The 20,463-nt window shown below is 49.9% G+C and overlaps 1 protein-coding gene across 2 annotated transcripts; it reads left to right on the top strand.

Moving 5' to 3' along the window:
• Nucleotides 1-321: 321 nt before the first annotated feature.
• ZBP1 (Z-DNA binding protein 1) lies at nt 322-16,399 on the top strand. 2 transcript variants are annotated; one of them, XM_053574082.1, is made up of 8 exons: nt 322-870; nt 3,967-4,155; nt 4,763-4,825; nt 5,261-5,434; nt 6,978-7,145; nt 8,380-8,571; nt 9,363-9,554; nt 14,114-16,399. In XM_053574082.1, the coding sequence occupies exons 1-8, from the start codon at nt 837-839 to the stop codon at nt 14,293-14,295; spliced, it is 1,194 nt and encodes a 397-aa protein (XP_053430057.1). In that variant the 5' UTR covers nt 322-836; the 3' UTR covers nt 14,296-16,399. The 2 variants fall into 2 exon arrangements, with proteins under 2 accessions (XP_053430057.1, XP_053430056.1); XM_053574081.1 differs by having other exon boundaries at nt 3,967-4,191.
• The last annotated feature ends 4,064 nt before the right edge of the window (nt 16,400-20,463 follow it).

The following is a 20,463-nucleotide window of genomic DNA, read 5'->3' as shown; positions in this document are numbered from 1 at the left end:
GCATGAAGCCAAGAGGGTGAGGGAAGCCCCTGCCCCAGAGACCTCTTCAGGGGACGCTCTGGTCTCGTCCAATCCAGACCTTCCAGCCTTCAGGTCTGGCCTGTAGGAGTTACCTGTGAGAAATACCTTGGCGATAAGGGATTGGGGAAGGGATTTAACATCAGTGAACTTCACTGGTCTCTCGTTAAAGAGCATGAGAGCACATAAGAGCATGTGACGAGAACACAGACATTATTGCACAACAGTGTCCACACCTGTGGTGCGTCACTTCTATAAATAACCTCAGGAGAAGCGGCTGCAAAAACGAAGATGGACAGAGTGCTGCCGAGATGCTCGCTCCTACTGATAGTGACTGTGACTTCTAAGGTGCTTCAGCACCCGAGACCAAAACGACACCCACCCCGAGTAAGCTGGTACAGTGGCCTGCGTCCAGACAGTTGAGTGGGTCGGGCTGGAGACCTAGCGTCCATCCCGGTGCTGACCAGGTCCTGGGCTGAGGCCGGAGACACGGCATCCTGGGGCCCCGACACGGGCCCATCTCCATCTTGCTCATCAACACCGCTTTCAATTTCTTTCTTTCTTTTTTTTTCCTGAAAGCTGTGCACAGGAAGTTTCATTTTCTTTTTCTCCTGAAGGCTGATTTGGTTGGGCTGACTAGGCGTTAGTTTCTGGCATTGAAGAAGTTGATATCTGCTCTATTAAAGCTGACGTCCCCTCCCTTGTGGGTTCAGAGCTGCCAGAGCACTGGGCTCCACCACCTGAGGACACTCAGCCTCAACCCAGCCACCCTCTCAAGGCCGCACAAGTCTGCCAGGCTCCTTGCAGCTGCTGCCAGCATGGCTGAGCCTCCTGCCGCCCTGGGGAAAGGAGGTATGGTCCTTCTTCCTTCCAAGGGACAGTGCTAGTTCCCAGGCTGGGATTTCTACCTCTCTCTTGGGCTTCTTTCCTTGGCCCAAATAACAGCAACAATGACAACGGCAGTATCCCAAATAGCAATAACAAGAAGGGGACAAGGGACAATGTACCAGGATGGTATGTTTCTGTTTTTGTTTTAAGATACGGTCTCAATCTGTCACCCATGCTGGTGTGCTGTAGCCTCATCATAACTGAGTGTAGACTCAAACTCCTGGGCTTAAGTGAGCCTCCTAGGTCAGCCTCCCAAGTAGCTGGCACTACAGGTATGTGCCACCATGACTACTTTTTCCTATCTTTTTGTAGAGATGGGTGTCTCTATGTTGCCTAGGCTGGCCTTAAACTCCTGGCCTTAAGAAGTCCTCCCACCTCAGCCTCCTAAAGTGCTAGGATTACAGTCCCAAGCTGCAGTGCCCAGCAGCCATCCTGTTTTGAACACTTACCCACCCTAGCTACCAGGAAACATGTGTTACTTGCATTTCACAATAGCCCTCGGGGGCAAGTGCAATGATGTTCCCATTTTATGGATGAGATAACTGAGGCCCTGAAAGGTGAAATGACTCTCTCAGGGACTCTCTCAGGGTGTCACAGCGGCCTGGCATTTGTGCTCGGGTCTGAACACCATCTCATAGTCAATTTGAGAAGTGAAGCAAGTTGCTTTGATACCATAGGCGGGTGCCTTTCCCCGCTTTGTTGTGTTCTTTTCTCAATTATTGTTTTACCCTCTGGAGGAGCCACAATGAGGGCTGACGTGGATGGAGCAGTTGCTGCTCTCTAGAGCCTCTGCTAGGTGCCTGTAGGCTGTGGGCTGAAGGTGGTTTTGTAGGGGTTTGTTTTGTTTCGTTTTTAGTCTTCACCGCAATCTTTAAGTAGCTATTGTTATTATCCCCATTTCACAGACGGGGAAACTAAGGCACAGGGTAGTCACATAGAAGAGCCAAGGGTCAAACCCAGGAAACCAATGATTAGAGAATAAAAAAGAGCAAAGGCCAGTGCACCCAGAGGGGTGATATGGGAGTGGCTCGGAAGTCCCGGCTGGTAGCCAGGTTCCCGCTGCATTTCCTCCATGGGCAGGCAGGGCATGTGGGCGCAGGTCGCAGGGTCTCGGAGACTGGTTCTAACTGCCTTTTCTTGCCTTCTTCCCCAGCTGATTTTCCTTTATTACCCACCTGTCACCCGCATCTGCTTTGTTTCCTGACTTCCATTTTCAGACACAGTCCCAGGAGGTGGGGGTGGCTTGGGGTCTTGGTGACTCAGTGGGGTGGCCGAGGCAGCCTGCCCTTTGGGCTAGTCCTCCTCTCCCATCTCTGACCCCACCTCTCCTTTGGGGGCCAGTGGGGGAGAGGATCCCTATAGGGTGGGCTTTTCCAGAATCAAAACTCTTTGCAGGGCATGGCAAAGCCAGGTGGACAGTCAGCTGAGTGGGACCCCGGCTGCTGGGAGTAGGATTTGGTGGTTGAAGGGGCGGGTGCTCCTAGGTCTTCTAATTGCTCTTCACCTGCACCCTGAAAGTGTGTAAACATCTGTGCTAGGGCAGGCCACAGTGCCCAGCTGTGGAGTTGGCAAACCTGTTATCCCTTCCCCCACAAATGCTGTGACCAAGGAACCCGGACAGGCCAGAGAGCCCTTTGATCAGGAAATAAAAATCCAGAAGGCAGAGGATTGAGTCACTGTCCTGGAAGATGACCGAGGTCTTCCCAGAAGTGGCCCTGCTTTGCACCTCCCTCCAGGTTCTTGGAAGCACAATCTTCCTAATGTGCCAACACCCACAGCCACTCTCCCCAGCTGCCGGCTCCCAGGTGCTACATCTGCCGTTGTGTCCTCTCCTGCCAGAGCAGCTATTTTTGATTTATAGATTTTTATTAAGTGAGGTGATGCTTTTGATTTTTGAGAGCTTGCCCTGGGAGGCACAGTGTTCATTTGGAGACTTCCTCTTTGACTTTGGTGGAGTCCTGCCTAGGGCTCCTGAAACTCAGACCAGGAAACAGGTGCACTTGCCAACAGGCCAAGGAGGAGCTGCCACACCTTGCCCAGATCAAATGGGCAGACATCTGTCCTAGTAGAGGATAAATCCACTCATTGATTCATTCATTTGTTAATCCAGTTTTCCTGAGGGCCTATTGTGTTTTCCTGAAGGTCCAGCACAGGAGGGGATCCTTGGGGACATTCTGTAGGGGACCCACACACAAGCAGCATTCCACTCACTCTGGGACATGGAGGACAGCTTCCTAAAGGAGATGGCATCTGAGCGAGACCTGGAGGTTGAGTAGACATTGGATAGGTGGAGAGGGGGAAGAGTGTTCCTGACAGATGGGACAGCATATGCAAAGGCCCTGGGGTGAGTGGGGCTGAAGGGAGCACATATGAGCTTGAACTTAGGGGAGATCAGGGTAGGTGAAGACAAGGCTTGGGTAGTCAGCATTGCCAAGCCTGGCTGCTGAGTGGAGTGGTCATGGAGGGAACCTAGCTGGAGCCAGGGGCCAGCAGGGAGCTGGTTGCTGCCATCTAGGAGATGGTGACATGGAAGTGGGTAGCAGGGTGGAGAAGTGCAGTGCAGGGTACAAGAAAGATCAAGGAATGGCTTTTGTAGGACTCCAGGATTGGGAAAGTCCTGTTTCTAGATATCTGTTAGGTCCTAGCTTGGATGAATAGCAATCCCCTTGGTAGGTGGTGAGACTGAGAGGGAGGGTGGGATGGGGATGGAAGACACATGGCAGGTATCCCAGGCAGGATCTGATCTCCCTCTCCCAGTCCTCTGTCTTCATCCCTCCTGCTCTGTCCTTCTGCCCTTGACTCCCACCTAAGAGCTGAGAATTCCCACCTACCCTCCATCCCGTACCCACACCTAGGAGGCACAGAAGGCCCCAACTGTCCAGCCAAGGTCATTTCTGATCTTCCCAGGTACCTCTCTCTGCTGCTTCTGGTGGGGGTCTGCCCAGGTCTTTGCCCACTAGATCCCTCTCAAGGGGGTATATCCTTGGAGCCTCCAGCGCAGGCTCAACCTTGGGGCCCTGAGGCTCCGTCCCTTTCTCTTCTCCTCTCTCCCTCTCTCAGGCGACCTTGAACAGAAGATCCTGCAGGTACTGAGGGATGCTGGCTCCCCTGTGAAGAGGGCCCAGCTGGTGAAGGAATGCCAAGTGCCCAAGAAGGAGCTCAACCGAGTCCTCTACAAGATGAAGGAGGAGTCGAAAGTCTCCCTCGAGTCACCAGCAACATGGTGTTTGGCCAGGGGTGGGCCTGAAGGTGCAGCTCCCACAGACATGGCCCAGCCCAGCCATGGTAACCCACCATCCCGGGGGCAGGTCTGACCCAAGACGGCCATCCTGGCAATGGACAGCCCAGACTTGAGCTTGGGTTCGAATGTGAGCTCTGACCCTTGAGGACACACATGATGCCTCCTCATTGGGCCTTGGTTTCTTTTCTGGTTGACAGAGATGAAAATCTGGCTCCTTTGCAGGGTTTGCTCAGCCCCATGTAGACGGGCACATAGCAGGTCCTCAGCAAAACATTAACGACAGAAATAATGATGATGACAATAATAGAAGTGTCCCACTAGGCCTCCTTTTTTCTAGTTTTAGAGCCCACATAGGAAAAGAGCTGATATCTATCTAGCACCTATGGGGGTCTGGGAGCTGTACCCCAGGGCTCATCTGGTCCTCACACAAGCTGGGGGCAGGTCAATATTGTTCTTCCCCTTTTTCTACAGAAAATAGAATTAAACCCCAGAGAAGTTGATTGATAGGAAGCCATGCAGCTGGAAAGAGGCAGGGCAGGGATTGAAGCCGGTAGTGGTGGCAGCCTTGCAGCCATCTCCTGCTCCCCACCCTCTGACCCGCCCTTCTCTCTCCAGCCGAACAACAGGAAGGCGCAGTTGCAACCCCAGAGCAGCCCGGCCCTGGGCTCAGTGAGCGACGTAAGTGTCTTCATTTCCTCTTAGCTCATCAGAGCCTTCCCACAACCCCCAAACCCTCCTTGAGGAAATGAGAGGGTCTGAGTGTGCAGGGGGCCGTGTCCCATCCACCAAGAGGCTCCCACACAGTGTTCCGAGGCAGTAGAGGAATCTAAATGGTGAGAAATTATTTCTCCTCCCAATAGTTGACCTTGGCGGTGCACCTGCCACTGCCAGGCACTGTGCAGAGCACTTATGCAACATCCCTGGTCCTCAGAACAGCTTCTGTGGAGCATTACTGTCACAGCCATTATCTGTGTGCCCATTTTGCAGATGAGGACGCCAAGTCTGGAGAGGTTGGGTAGCTATCCAAGGTCACTGAGCTAGTTGGCCAGTCAGCAGTGGGGCAGATTCAAGCTCTAGGGGTCCTCCTTAACCGCCTGTCCACCCACCTACCAGAGGCAGAGATCTTCAGGTACCTGGAAAAGGAAGGGCCCCATAGTGCCCTGGCCATTGCACAGGCCCTGGGAATGAGTACGGCAAAAGAGGTCAACCCAGACTTGTACAGGATGAAAAGCAAGCACCTTCTGGACTTAGACGAGAAGTCAAAAATGTGGACAATTTATCGACCAGGTAGGCCTTCACCTGTTGTCTGAGCTGCAAAGATAAACCGCTCCCACCTAGCTCTTGCTCCTTGTGGGGCACTCTGCTAGGCCTGCTCCACCTTGTCAGGACCTTCTGGTGGGAGAGTTCTGCTGCCAGTTCACTGGAGAGGATCCGGGGGCAGCTGGAGGGATTAACCAGGGATGGCTTTCTGGAGACCCAGTCCTAGGGCTGCGGCTACAGAAGGCAAGGGGCTGGGAGAGAATGTGGCTCCAAATTCCACTGGCTCCGGGGTGCAGGGGCTCAGTCTGAGTTTGGTTACATTTTTCAGTGAGCACTTTGCCTAACTTGGGTTTTTTAAGTTTGCAGAAAAGAAGGTGAGGTTGGGCCCAGATACCTGAAGGGTGGAGCCCCAGGACTGGCTTAACCATTAGGGAGGTTAAGATCAGGGCCCAGAGCCTGCAGAGCGTTTAGGGGTCCATGAAAATGTTTTAACTTCAATGTCTTTTAAAATCAGAAGAAGAAATGAATATTATAAATACGACGAATATCTAAAAATGAAGGCAGACTAGATTATATTTGTCTCTTTGTACCAACATGATCATAAAATGTCATTTAAAATACTTTTTGGTGGAGGAAAGGGTCCACAGAAGCACATGATCCAAGGGCACATGCAGGGGTGAGTCAAGGCTGGTGCCTGCCCCAGCCCACCTAGGGCTGCGTTCATGGTGCAGACACCCCCCACTCTGTGTGTGTGTTGTGTGTGTGGGGGGTGTCTCAGCATCATAAGGTTACTTGAAGAAGCAATAATTTGTTACAGCAGCCGGATTGTAAACACTGGTGACAGATTCAAATCCTTACGAACGTCATGTGAACCAACATGACTTATCTGGCCATTGCTTGAGGGAGAAGGGACACCAGTGCTCTATGGTCATGGTCGTGGTGCGGTGCCCCCAGGGAGAGGGACAAAGGGTGAGGAGAGCAGTGCAGGGCCCCTGCAGCCTCCCAGCAAGCATCATGGTGGCTTGGCCATGGGGGCAGAGGAGGATGCAGGGGACAGTGATTTGCCATGGGATTTCTGAGGGACATTCCACCTGAGACACCTCTGGCATCTGTTACACATGCTAGTTCTTGGGTCCCACTTTGGACCTGTTGACTCAGAAGCCCGGGGATGGGCACCTGGGAACGTTTTTTTTTTTTTTTTTTTTTTTTTTGTAGAGACAGAGTCTCACCTTATTGCCCTCGGTAGAGTGCCGTGGCGTCACACAGCTCACAGCAACCTTCAAATCCCTGGGCTTAGGCAATTCTCTTGCCTCAACCTCCCGAGTAGCTGGGACTACAGGCACCCGCCACAACGCCCGGCTATTTTTTTGTTGTTGTTGCAGTTTGGCCGGGGCTGGGTTTGAACCCGCCACCCTCGGCATATGGGGCCGGCGCCCTACCCGCTGAGCCACAGGCGCCGCCCAGGGAACGTGTGTTTTAACAAGCTCCCCATTTGGTGATGCCGACTAGTATTTGGAACCCCTGATCCTTAGAGAGGTGTAAAGGGATACGATGAAATATTAATTTGCAGAAGATTCCGGAAGAAGAAATCAGTCCTCTGAAGTTATTTACCAGCAAAATGCAGTCAATGTGTTCTACCAGAATGAACCACACACCCAGATTTTCATTGGAAACTCTAGCAACACCCAGATTGGACATGGGAACACCATAACAACACAAGTAGCCTCTGGGGAAAATGGTAAGTCATCTGAGAGATGGGGCCTCGAGATGGCCCTACCCCACCTGGGAAAATGGTAAGTCATCTGAGAGATGGGGCCTCGAGATGGCCCCACACCACCTGGATGAGGGAGGGGCTGGGGGGAGGCAAGGAGAAAGGACCACCATACAACCTCCACGATGCTCCTTTACAGCCTTCTTGAGAATGAGGAAGCCTAGATCAAACCTCTCCTGCTTTCCCTTCACTCTAGTACCATCTGTCTCGTTTTCAATGAGATGCTGTATTTTGCCATGAGAAATAACTTAATTCATTCTCCCTCAGCAGAATGTCACAGGTGGAATTTTATTTGTTCTGAGACATATTACCTTCTTTCAGATTTTAATAGCTTGGAAGTTGGGGTGCATCTTACCATCAGTGGCATCCTAGTTTTGATAAAATACAGCATTCTGAGTGCTTTCTCCATCCCAGTCTCTGTGGCATGAGGGGACAGGCCACCTGTCAGTCGAGTCATGTCACCCAGGAGAGCATCGGCCCAAAAGTCGGGTCACTTCCACAACATGGGAAAAGCCTTTCCCCACTCTGGACCTCAGAGCCCCCAACTGTGAAATAAAAAACTTTACTCTAGAATCTGGATCATTGTCTACCCAACTTTAATCTCCTCAGCTTCACCTTCCCAATTTTGGTCACTCCCATGTCCAGTTACTTATTTAATGTTGTTCACCTTTTTTCCTACTGAAATTCATTTTTTTAAAAAAAGTTATAGCATTACCTTAACTTGAAAACTGTGACAATCACCATAAAAATAAATGCTGGGAAAATAAAACAATATTTGAGGCACTGGGCCTTTGGTGTCAAAAGGCATTAAAAAAGTTTTAGCACCAAAGGAAACTTTCTCGTGATGGGGTTGGAAGGATTGACTGGGAATCAGAAGGATGCGCTCATTGTTTGGGTTTGCAAGTGTCTCAGCAATACCCTGGCACCTGCCACAGTCGTGAAACCCTGGAGAACCCCAAGATGATGTGTTTTGCTGGGTCCTCCAGCTCTCTAACCTGGGATCTGGATGATTGATGCCCAGTCTGACGGTGTCTGGGAGAAATTCAGAGGCCCGTCTCCTCTGTATGGCCAGGAGTTTGCCTGCATGAGTTTTCTCTCTTTCTCTCTCTCGTTGGTGAGGGGTGCAAGTGGGGGTCAGAGGATGGAGAAAGAAGCCTGTTGTCACCTCCAAGAAGATTGTGCTACTGTGTTCCCCTGCCAGGTGCTACAGCTCCCCCACACCTCCCTCCAGTGGTGCCAGGTGATTCTTCAACTCCGAATGCCTGGGGCCCCCAGGACATCCACCTGGAACAATCCCTGCTCAGACGGGTACAGCTGGGACATGGCAATGAAATGAACATCCACGGCATCCCATCTGAAGACCTGAGACATACGCCCGCAGGAAGCCCCCCAGGTAACCAGGACCTAGTGCCCAGACCCCCATCCCCACCCCATTCAGCTCCTCACTGGAGGAACTGACACCAGAGCCTGAGGGGAGAGAGGCATGATGGGAAATTCCTTTCCTTGCACCAGGAGGCTGGACCACAGAGTAGAGCAGGTGTGGTTTTTCCAGCTGGCACTCTGGGCTCCTACCCCCTATCACCCACCACGGGAAACCTCAGTTTCCTCATCTGTAAAATGGGTGTGCCTCCCCTGGGAAGCAGAGGCTGGAGAAAATGGAAGGCAGCAGGGATCCTATGAGAACAGTCTCCGGAGATGGGACAGAGGCCAGTGAACTTGAGGGCACCCGTGGGGTTCAGCAACAAGGTGTCATGTTGCCCTTTGGGGGATAGTTTCTGAGAGTCAGGGAGCAGAAGGGGTCTGGGGAGTGGGAGGGAGTAGGACTGAGTGTGGACTTCTGTTGGAATTTTGGGTGGGACAAGAAGGAGCCAGATGGCAGGGGCTGAGCCGTAAGGATTTCACTAGCATTGGGGGGGGGGCAGTGTTCCAGTGCTCAGAGGAGGGACTGACTGAGCCCCAGGGGAGGACACTGATGACTGGGTCAGCTGGGCTGGGCTCTGGGAGCAGACCCAGCTGGCAGAGAGAGACAGCACCTCAGGCAGGTGCGCGGTGTGGCAAAGGTGAGGGCCACCAACCTAATAGGGAAGTGTGGAGAAGAATCAGCCGTGGAGGACCAAAGGCCACGTGGGGATTCAGGGCTCACAGCCATTGTGTCGGTGCCACACCTGTCTCTGTGACCCACAGTTTCTGCCACTGCTGACAGCCCGGAAGCTTTGTTTGAAGTGAGAATGCCTGGACCAGGGTCTCAGCATGAGGGGGACGCGGTCCAGAAAGTCAACATCAAGCATTGCTTCCTTGAGGATGCCTCCATCGGCAACGGCAACAGAATGACTGTCCACCCAGTGGCAGGAGGAGCCGCAGGGTCTGGAGATGCTGGTGAGCTGGGCACAGTGGGGCCCCTGTGTGTTCTCTCCCTCCCCACCTCTGATTCATTCAGGCAGTCGTTCAACAGCCATTCACTTGCCTCCTGTCTCCCGGAGTCTGGGCAGCAGTACAGGGTCCCAGCAAAGGGGATGAGCTCTGGACTTAGAACATCAAGGGTCACATCCTTCTAGTTGAGGGACTCAACCCAAGTCATGGAACTCTCTGAGTCTCTGCTTCCTCACCTGTGAAAAGGGGGTTGTGTGAATAGCCAGCAGCGCCTCCTACAGGTGATGCTGGGATGGTGCAAGATAGTCAGGCAAAGTGTTGGGCACTGAGCCAGCCCTGCCATGCACTCAGGCAACAGGAGTGTCATTATCACTGCCATTATCATCATCGCTATTTCAGAACTCAAGAGAGGTGCTGGGATGCCGCAGGGAACAGGCTGACCGGCAGTGACAGGGCTGCAAACACAGTGGCTCCCACCTGCCTGAACCTCAGGTCTCTCTTACATCCATGCCCAGGGAGCAGCCCAGGCTGCCCCTCAAAGTCACCTTCTGCCTTGGGCTCAGCTGTCCCCAGTGCTCTGTCCTTATCTGGGGGTTGAACTTGGCACCAGCAGGGAAAGGGAAGAGTAGATATGGAGGGCCGTCCATCCTTCGATCAAGCATACCTACCATTTCTGTGCCAGCTGAGACTCAGGTGACTGGGCTCTGCTGCTGACAGGAGGAGGGGGACAAACGTTGGCTCGGCTAGCAGTCCCCATCAGGGTGCTGGGCCTGGGGCTCCACAATCTGCTCACAGAGCCAAGGGGTGACAGCTGCGCAGGACGGAGTACAGCCTGCAGGGGAGGCCATGGTGGGGTGGAGACCAGCCGGGCTGTGAGGGTGACCTGAGCATGGTGAGCAGGGCCAGAGCCCAGCTTTAGGTGGTGGTGAGAATGTCAGAATTGATTCCAAGGTAACAGGGAGCCAGGGAGGCATGTGAGCAGGAGGGAGCCTGCATGCACTTTCTGCCTTCAGTGTGAAGAAAGGACTAGAAGGCACATTTCAGCTCCTAGAATTCTGAGATTTGGGATTGGGGTCACAGCCAATCCCACTAGTGGTTAGGAAACCCAGGTGGGCTGGCAGAATCTGGTGCATTGGCCAGAATTTGGTGGATTGTCCTGGATGTTGAGATGGTCTCCTCATCCCTAAGGCTGTGCCCTTGCTGGCCCAACACAGCAAGGAGACCCAGGCCTGCTCTTGTCTTCAAACCACCCCCAAACCCTCACCTCATAAGTGGTTTGCAGAGCCCTGTGGCTCTCAAGCCAGACCAGCGAAGACTCCTCTTGTTGGACAGAAACACAACCCTCTGTTTTTGAAAAAGGCTCATGCTTCCAACGTATCCTGTCATCCTTCCCTTGCTTCCAGCAGAGGAGCTGAGGAGGACTCCCTGGGCCCTGGCCCAGGCCCTGACACATCCACCTTGCTTTACTCCAAGAAACATTTACAGGCACACCCCAGAGATACTGTGGGGTCATGACAGGCTGTGATAACGTGAATATTGCAATACAGTGAGGCATAAACACTTGGTATCCCAGTGCATATAAAAGTCTGCACTATAGTCTATTACGAGTACAATAGCATAATGTTTTTAAAAAGTACATAGTTGTGCCTTAATTTAAAGTGAGCTATGATGCCATGGCGCTTTAGCCAGGGCAACAAAGTGAAACTCTATCTCAAAAAGAAAATATAGTAGGACCTCTGTAAGGTGACCACCCAAAAGACCAGAACAAACTAGTTAATATAAGGGATTTCCATTGAGTATCATACATGTGGTGTGTGTCTAGTCTATGAAAATTAGGCCAATTTAAGAAGGTGGTCAACTATGGAGGTTCTACTGTACTTTATTGTTAAAAATGCTAATGACCATTTGAGTCTCAGTGAGTCAAATCTTTTTGCTACTGAAGGTTTTTTTTTTTTGCAATTTTTGGCCAGGGCTGGGTTTGAACCCCCCACCTCTGGCATATGGGGCCAGCGCCCTACTCCTTTGAGCCACAGGCGTCTTATCTCAATCTTGATGGCTGGCGGTGATCAGGATGGTGGTGGCTGAAGGTTAGGGTAGCTGTGACAATTTCTTAAAATAAGACAACAATGGAGTCTGCCACATCAGTTGACTCTTTCTTTCACAAGTGATTTCTCTGTAGCTTGTAATGTTGTTTGATAGCATTTTACCACAGTAGAATTTCTTTCAAAATTGGAGTCAATCTTCTCAGATTCTGCAGGGGCTTTATCAAGTAAGTTGACATAATATCCTAAATCCTTTGCTGTCCTCTCATCAGTGTTCACAGCATCTTCACTGAGAGTAGATTCTATCTCAAGAAACTACCTTCTTTGCTCATCCACAGGAAACAATTTCTAATGTGTTCCAGTTTTATCATGAATTTATGCAAGTCGGTCACATCTTCAGGCTCCACTTCTGTCATTCTCTTGCTATTTCCCCCACATCTGTAGTGACTCTCTCCACTAAAATCTTGAACCCCTCCAATTCATCCATGAGGGTTGGAATCAACTTCTTCCAAACTCTTGTTAATATTTCTTCCTAAAAATCCCAAAAGTCCTGAATGGTGAATCCTTTCTAGAAGGTATTCAATTTACTTTACCCAGATTCATCAAAGGAAATCACCACCTATGGCAGTTATAGCAGCTAAGGCTATGGCCCTGTGAAATGCATTTCTGAAATAACACTTGAAAGTTGAAATGACTCCTTAATCTATGGGCTATAGAATGGAAGCTGCATTGGCAGGCATGAAACAACATTCATCTCCTTGAACATCTCAATCAGAGAGCCCTGGGGTGACTGGGTGCATTGTGAATGAGCAGTAATCTTTTAAAAGGAATCTTTTGTTTTTCTGGACAGTAGGTCTCAACAGTGGTCTTAAAATATTTGAAAAAACATTTGTTATAAAAAGATAAGCTGTCATCCAGGCTTTGCTTCTCCATTTATAGAACACAGGCAGAGTAGATTTAGCATAATTCTTAAGGGTCTTCAGATTTTCAGAATGGCAAATGAACTTTGGCCATGAACTTAAAGCCATTATCTGCATTAGTCCCCAAGAGTGGAATCAGCCTGTCCTTTAAAGCTTTGAAGCCAGGCATTAGCATATCTCTAGCTATGAAAGTTCTAGATGGCATCTTCTCCCAGCAGAAGGTTGTTGTGTCTATCGTTTAGTGTAGGCACTTTCCTCAATTATGTCAGCTAGACCTTCTGGATAACTTGCTGTAGCTTCTACATCAGCACTTGAGGCTTCACCTTGTCCTATTATGTTACAGAGATAGCTTCTTGCTTTAAATCTCCTGAACCAGCCTCTGCTGGGTCCAAACTTTTCTTCTGCAGCCTCCTGACCTCCCTCAGCAGTCACAGAATTGATGAGAGTTAACGTCTTCCTGTGGATTGGGCTTATAGGAATGTTGTGGCTGGTTTGATTTTCTCACCAAACCACCAAAGCTTTCTTCCTATCTGCAATAAGGGTGTTTTTCTTTCTTACCATTCTTGTGTTCACTGGAGTACCACTTTTAAATTTCAGAACTTTTCATTTGCATTTGTAACTTAGGTAATTGGTGCTAAAGGCCGAGGTTTCAGCCTATTTTAGCTTTTGACATGCCTTCCTGACCAAGCTTAATAAATTCTTTCTTTCACTTGAACCTGTAGAGGCCACTATAGGTTTATTAATTGGCCTAATTTAGATATGGTTGTGTCTCAGGGAATAGGGAGGTCCGAGGAGAGGGCAGTAGATGGAGACATGGCTGATGATTGGAGCATCAGCACACACACAACATTAGTTGGTTATATTTGATGCTTTCTACAGGTATAATTCAGGGCACTCTCAAAACAGTTTTCTTCTGTAGCCTACTACAATTATAACAGTAACATCCAGCATCACTAACCACAGGTGACTGAAACAGATATCATGAAAAATTTTGAAATATTGTGACAATTACCAAAATGTGACACAGAGATAAGAAGGGAGCACCTGCTGTTGGAGAAATGGCGCCAACAGACTTGCTCAAGGCAGGGTTGCCACAAACCTTCAGTTTGTAAAGAACCACGGTATCTGTGAAGTGCAGCAAGTGAAACTCGGAAGGCACAGGTTGCAAAGGGAGCCCTGCGGGCACTGCTGCACGCTCGGGTGTCAGGTAGGCCTTATCCTGAGAAGCACAAGGCCTGGGGCAATGTGCTTTCTTGTGTTTAGTGAGGAGATGGCTAGTTGGAGAACCCCACAGCTATGCTAGAAAGTGCTCAGCTATCTTTCCAGCCCTTTGAGGGGCATTGGGGGAGCCCTGGGATGGGGCTGTCAGCTGTTCAGCACTCATCCCTCTCACTGCTGTGAAACCCACACAGGATGGAGAGAGAGACCCTGGAGGGCCCAGTACACCTCAGAAAGGCTGGGCTCCCTGCTCAAGCTCACTAAGAAGTGTCAGATGAGAACAGTGAAGCATCAAACTAAGCAAGAGGCCCTTCCAAGGGTGGGTCCCTGTGGGAATGCCCAGACACATGCCCATGAAGTGACTGTCCATCTTCTCTTCCCCCAGATCCTGTTCATGAAGCCTCACAACCCAGAAGCCATTTCCCCCAAGACACAGACCAGGCTGCCCATCACCACAACACGACGCTCAGCTCCTGGATAGAAGCTATGAGTCTGGGAGAAAGAGAACCTGGAACTGGAGAACGTAGCTTTAGGATGGGGAGAACCCCAGACTTGGGGAGCCAGTGAGAAGATGGGGTTCAGAATGGACAGCCTCACTGAGCCAACCTCGCTCAGAAAGAGGCTGGGGACAGGTGGATGTTGCCAGGCCTGGCTTGGTGCTCTCAGATTCCATAACCTTTGGTGGCCTACTTGCTTCCGCCCTCTGGCCATCCTGGGTTAACTCCTAGGGCTGGGTCTGCTGTGGGGATGGGCTGAGGCCAGGACTTCTTGTAACCCCCAGGTCCGGGGTCCCTGCCTTGAATTGCCTTCCACTGTGGCTGCCTGCTGTGGTTTGAACGTTCACGTCCCTACAAAGTTCATGTTGAAACTTAACCCTATTGCAGTAACATTAAGAAGCAGAGGCATTTGGGAGGTGATGAGGTCACCAGCCTTCATCCCAGTGTTCTCAACCTGTGGGTCGTGACCACTTTGGGGGTTCAACAACCCTTTCACAGGGGTCACCTAAGACCATCCTGCATATCAAATATTTACATTACGATTCATAACAGTAGCAAAATTACAGTTATGAAGTAGCAACGAAAATAACTTTATGGTTGGGGGTCACCACAACATGAGGAACTGTATTAAAGGGTCACGGCATTAGGAAGGTTGAGAACCGCTGCTTCATCCCAATCCCCAGACCCTATTCCTGAAGCCTCACAACCTCTGCCTTCATAAATGGGATTAGTGCCTTTGCAAAGGAGCCCCATTTGCCCTTCCACCCCGTGAGGACACAGAAATAAGGCACCTTCTTTGGAGCTGAGGCCAAGCTCTTGCCACATACTCCATATTCAGGGACCTTGATCTTGGCCTTTCCAGCCTCCAAAACTGTGAGTAAGAAGTATCTGTCTATAAGGCGTGTCGTCATAGCAAGCTCAGCTCTGTCCCACTCGCCTCTCTCAAGACCTGTCTTCCTCAAGGCCCATTATGGCCACCTAAACTCTTTACCACCTGACCTTTCTAGAATCTTCTCAGCCTTCCTCTCTCAGGATTTCTTAGCTGCACTTCCAGGCCCTGGTTGAAGTCACTGGCTGACCCGTAGGTCAGGTGACTCCTCATGGTCCATCAGCAGGGAGCGCTTGTTCCAGACCTCATGAGACCACTGCGAGGCTGAGTTCCCTTAGAAGGGGTGTGGGCTCTGGACACCTGCAGAACCAAGGGGGGAGGCCTGGGAGATGGATGATGGGAGGAAGATGGGGAAGGATGCAGGAAGGTGGTGATCAGCCAGGCAGGGTGATTGTGGAACAAGGATTGTGTCCTCCCTGCATCGGCACACACAGGCACACATGTGCACACATGTACTGGCTTCCCAACACCCCATTCATCAGAGTGGGGGTCTCCCACCCTCGCCGTGTCTTCTCCACTAAACTTTATGCCCTGGGGCTAATGTCCACTGTGGTGGAGATCGTTGGGGCCCAGTTAAAGGGTCATTAAGAAATTCATCTCAGTTGGGCACCTGTAGCTCAGTGGCTAAGGCACCAGCCTGCCAAACAACAATGACAACTACAAACAAAAAATAGTCTGGCGTTGTGGTGGGCACCTGTACTCTCAGCTACTTGGGAGGCTGAGACAAGAGAATCACTTAAGCCCAAGAGTTTGAAGTTGCTATGAGCTGTGATGCCACGGCACTCTACCAAGGGCGACACAGTGAGACTCTGTCTCAAAAAAAAAAGAAAAAAAAATTCCTCTCTCTTTTCCCAAGGCCACTGGGAGGTCTGGAGGGCGGAGGCCTTGACGGGCTGATCAGCACCTAAACCAACTCACAGAACTCACATCTGTCCCTGGAAGGGGAGTCCTAAAGCAGTGTTTGAACTCCTGGCTTCAGTCATTCCTGAAGCCGAATCTATTCTTGCCCTTACCCTGCAGCAGAGCTTGTAAGTCCCCTTCGAGCTGCTTCCCCAGTGCAGCTTGCTCCTCCCTGAACCCCCCCCCCCCAGAAGGCATCGGAGACCCGGTTCAGCCCGCCTCCCCTGCAAGCCTGCGCCTCGGTGGCCTGTCTTGCCGGCTCTCGCTTTCTCTGTATTCAAGATTCATCTGGCGCTGGCAGTCTTCCTTTCTTTGGGATGCCATGCCATTCTCTTCCCCATCTCCTCTTCTCTCACTCCCTGCTTTCTGCCCTCCTCTCTCTTTCTCATCCCTTCCCCCCACTATCTTCCCTTTCTCTAAAATAAAATAAACTTATACTTTTACATTAAAAAAGAAAATAAGACATTTGGTTACAGAAGACAGAAATCTGGGAGGTGGGGGAGGCTGCTTCAGCACAAACCCTGACGTGCTCTTCTAACCGACAGACCAAGGCACAGATTCTACTTCAGGAAGCTTTGGATCCAGGGGCTCAGACAGTGTCTCGGGACTCTGTCTCCCTCCATTGCTCTGCTCTCCTCTGTGTTGGCAAAGATGGCCCCTGGCAGCTCTCAGCCTCCATCTACCAGCTTAGCCATTCAGTGGAAGAAGATCCTATTCCCAGCAAAAGCCAGGTTGAATAGCTTTGGTCACATATCCATTCCTCCACTGGCCGCTGGCCAGAGCAACAGAATGCTGTGTTGGCCAATTGGTGTCATATGGCTCATCTCTGATCAGGAGGGGGATCAACCAACCCCATCACATGGCCTGAGAGTGAGAGATGGGCTGTTCACCAAAGTTACCAGAAAAGGACGGCAGACAGGAGGAACTTCAGAAGTCCACTGCAGTCCCCAGCCTGGGATGGTGAATTTACTGGGCATAGGTCACTCTCATACCTCCAGAGCACAGTGACCCTTCTCTGGCCACTTCCTGCAGGCCAAACCCTGTGCTGGGCCCCAGGGCTCAGAGAGAGGGACCCAAAGCCCGGCCCTTGGTTACAGCTCATAGTGAGCCAGGCAGGCAGGCACGTGGGCAGTGAGCTGAGAGCAGGGATAATCAGGGGGATTTGTGGGAATAGAGCTCAGGGACCCAGACACAGCCTGGAGGGGTCCCGGAGGCTTCTGGAGTGGAGGAAAGCCCTGGAGCCCACTCTCCAAGACCAGGAGGAGGGAGGAGGTCCGGTGGGATAGGGGTGGTGTTCTAGGCGGGGGCACAGCCAGGGCAGAGGCATGAGGATCAGGCCAGGGCGAGTTAGTCAGAGAACCACAGCAATTTCCTTGTTACTAGAGAGGCCAGGGCAGAGACAAGAGGTAGGAGGCTGGCTGGAAAGGGACATAGGGGCCTGGGACTTTGGACTGGACACCGAATGCTATACCAGCACAGCCTATAGGGAGAACTGGACAGGTCCAAGCAGCAAGGCAGCAAAGTTTTCTCAACTACTCCACTGATCGGGAGTCCCTAGATCATTTTCTCAGGGGATATTCTGTTCTGAGTTGCCAGGTTATCAGGGGATTAAAATTGGGTTTCTCTCCTGGGCTTGTCTTCCTTCTGTGTTGAACTGCAAATCAGTTTCCTGCCTCAGAGTTTGCCCAAGGTCTGTGGTTAACCAGGCCCCATGTCAGTGGGGAATCAAAATGCAGCTCCCAGCTCCAGCCCAAACCAGAATACTCATTTTCCCAGCAAGATTTTCCCTGTGTAATTAATTTGTCATAAATACGCTGACAAAGCGTCCCTGGCAGTTAATGGGGGCTGGAGGTGAAGGTCAATGCTGGTCTCCTTGGGAAGGAAATTAACTAGCTCCCATTAAAGGCAGAGAATGATTAAGTCCAACCATCCCCCAGCCCTCGCTCTCCTGAGCCCGCCCTCCCTCCCGCCCCGCTTCTGTCCTGCTCAGAACTTGCAGCTGGCAGAGTTGGATGAGGGGGAGGAGGAATTTGCTCCAGGAGTTGGAAATGATTTTCCAAAACCACTGACCTGCTCAAAAACGCATTTCCAGGTTCTCATCCCAGCAGTGTGCCTCCCCTCTGGGTGAGCCCAGACAGGGTTCCTCTCTTGTGGAATTTAGCAGACAGCCAAAATTGGAGGCTTGGAGCAGGAAGAAGAGTCTAGGGCAGGTGTCCTCAAACTTTTTCAACAGGGGGCCAATTCAGTGTCCTTCAGACCGTTGGAGGGCCAGACTATAGTTTAAAAAAAACAACGAACTATGAACAAATTCCTATGCACACTGCACATATCTTATTTTGAAGTAAAAAACAAAACAGGAACAAATACAATTCACACAGCTTCATGTGGCCCGCGGGCCGCAGTTTGAGGACAGCTGGTTTAGGGAGTAAGTCAAGAGCATTTTAACTTTAAAGGACAGAAACTAGCCCTCCCAGGCTTAAACACAAAGTGGGATTTATTTGCTCACACCACTGGGAAACCAAGGGGTTTCTAGGCTCAGGCTGGATCCAGGGTCTCAATCCTTATTTTTAGGCTTCTTACTTTCTATCTCTCTGAAAAACTCCCCCCACGTGGGAGAGGGCTAATAATGAACATTTAGGAGAATGACTACCCCCTGGACATTAGAAGTTTGAAAACTTAAAATATTTCTATAAATGTCTTTTTAAAATTTTTTTTGAGACAGAGTCTCACTTTGTCGCCCTTGGTAGAGTGTGATGGCATCACAGCTCACAGAAACCGCAAACTCTTGGGCTTAAGTGATTCTCTTGCCTCAGCCTCCCAAGTAGCTGGGACTACAGGTATCCACCACAACGCCCGGCTATTTTTAGAGTTGGAGTCTTGCCCTGGCTCAGGTCTTGAACTCATGAGCTCAGGTAATCCACCCTCCTTGGCCTCCCAGAGTGCTAGGATTACAGGTGTGGGCCACCATGCCTGAAAACTTAAAATATTTATAAAAGCAATAGAAGAGTTGGAAGAAAAGGTTGAGAAAAAGCTTCCCAGATAGTAAAGACTTGTTTATAAGATAGGCAACCAAAGGCGAAAGAAGAAATTTGCAGGATTAATGGAATAAGCCCTGTATCTCATAAATATGGGGGAAGTGAGAAGTATAAATTATAAAAAAAAATTTTTTTCCAAGAGGGAAAACCATGAATTTCTAGATGGAAAGGCTTTCTAGTGCTTGGCATGACTACAAAACCCCCAATGAAAGCACCTGTTAGGATGAGATTTCAGAAAAGTAAAGATATATAGAAGATTTTAAAAGCCTTTGGAGACAAAACAAACACAGCCACGTACAGAAAAAGTACTGGGACTCAGATGGCACAAAAAGGCTTAGTAGCAACATGGCGAGGAGAGGAAAGTGCCTTCTTTTCTGAATTCTCAGGGAGATGCCTTCACCCTGGCCTTCCAGTTCTCCTGCAGAGAGAGAGCTGAGGATATTTTCCAATGAGGTGGTTCAGAGGTTTTCCTTCCATGCCCCCTTTCTCAAGAAGAGACTGGCAGTTGCTCTCTCCTAAAACACGGAGGCACCCAAGAAAGATCACAGGGGAAAAACAGAAACCAATGGACACTTGTTTCAATGTGAGTAGCTCATAATATCTCTCACTCACATTCCTCTCCTGTTAAGATCAGTTTGGAGGGAGCTGATAAATGAGCTTCTCAGCCAGTTTAATTTTCACTTTTGAGAAAGACTTTCTGAATGTACATGTTACTATTCTGAAAAATTTAATGTTATCTATTTACAGATCAATTTATATGTATATTTAAATACCAAACATCTCATTGTCAATCTCAGGCATTCAATCTCTTTTAAAACCTGAGAATTGATGTTTTTTCATGTTAGGAAAAAATCCATTTGTGACTTCACTGCTGATACTTGACCTGCAGTTATAAATCTAACATTGCCACTGCGTGTTATCAAATCGCATCTATTTGGATTATTAAAAATAAGACTCACAAAACAAACAAACAAAAAAAAAATGGAAACCAGCACGGAGGGAGACATGCGAAGTCTAGACCTCATGCTGCACAGAAAAATGATAAAGCAACTGGGTCCGGCCTGCAACAGGAGGTTGGGTGAAAGTTTTAAGTGGAAAACATGAAACCAAGAATATTTTTAAAAATACAGCCTACCCTCCATACCTGTGGATTCCGAGGATCAAAAGTATTTGGGGGAAAAAAATGCCCGACTGTGTCTGTACAGCACATGTGCAGATTTTTGCCCTTATCATTATTCCCCAAATAATATAGCGTAACTACTATTTACAGAACAGTTATAGTATAGTAGATATTTTGAATAATAGAGATGATTTATATAGGAGGATGCACATGGCTTATATGAAAACCCTGCACTGTTTTATATCAGGAACTTGAGCATACATGAATTTTGGTATCTGTAGTGGGTTAAATCCC

The sequence above is a fragment of the Nycticebus coucang genome, chromosome 21 (assembly GCF_027406575.1).
Source record: "Nycticebus coucang isolate mNycCou1 chromosome 21, mNycCou1.pri, whole genome shotgun sequence".
Lineage (NCBI taxonomy): Eukaryota > Metazoa > Chordata > Mammalia > Primates > Lorisidae > Nycticebus > Nycticebus coucang.
Note: the sequence above shows the minus strand (reverse complement) of the source record. Positions and strands in the feature narration are given on the sequence as shown.

What these genes read in the sequence shown, in the direction of transcription:
- ZBP1 (XM_053574081.1), top strand. Translation starts at nt 837, where the DNA reads ATGGCTGAGCCTCCTGCCGCCCTGGGGAAAGGAG. An exon ending in AGTAGCCTCTGGGGAAAATG is followed by an intron (nt 7,146 to 8,379) that starts GTAAGTCATCTG and finishes TTCCCCTGCCAG; the next exon opens with GTGCTACAGCTCCCCCACAC. An exon ending in CGCAGGGTCTGGAGATGCTG is followed by an intron (nt 9,555 to 14,113) that starts GTGAGCTGGGCA and finishes CTCTTCCCCCAG; the next exon opens with ATCCTGTTCATGAAGCCTCA.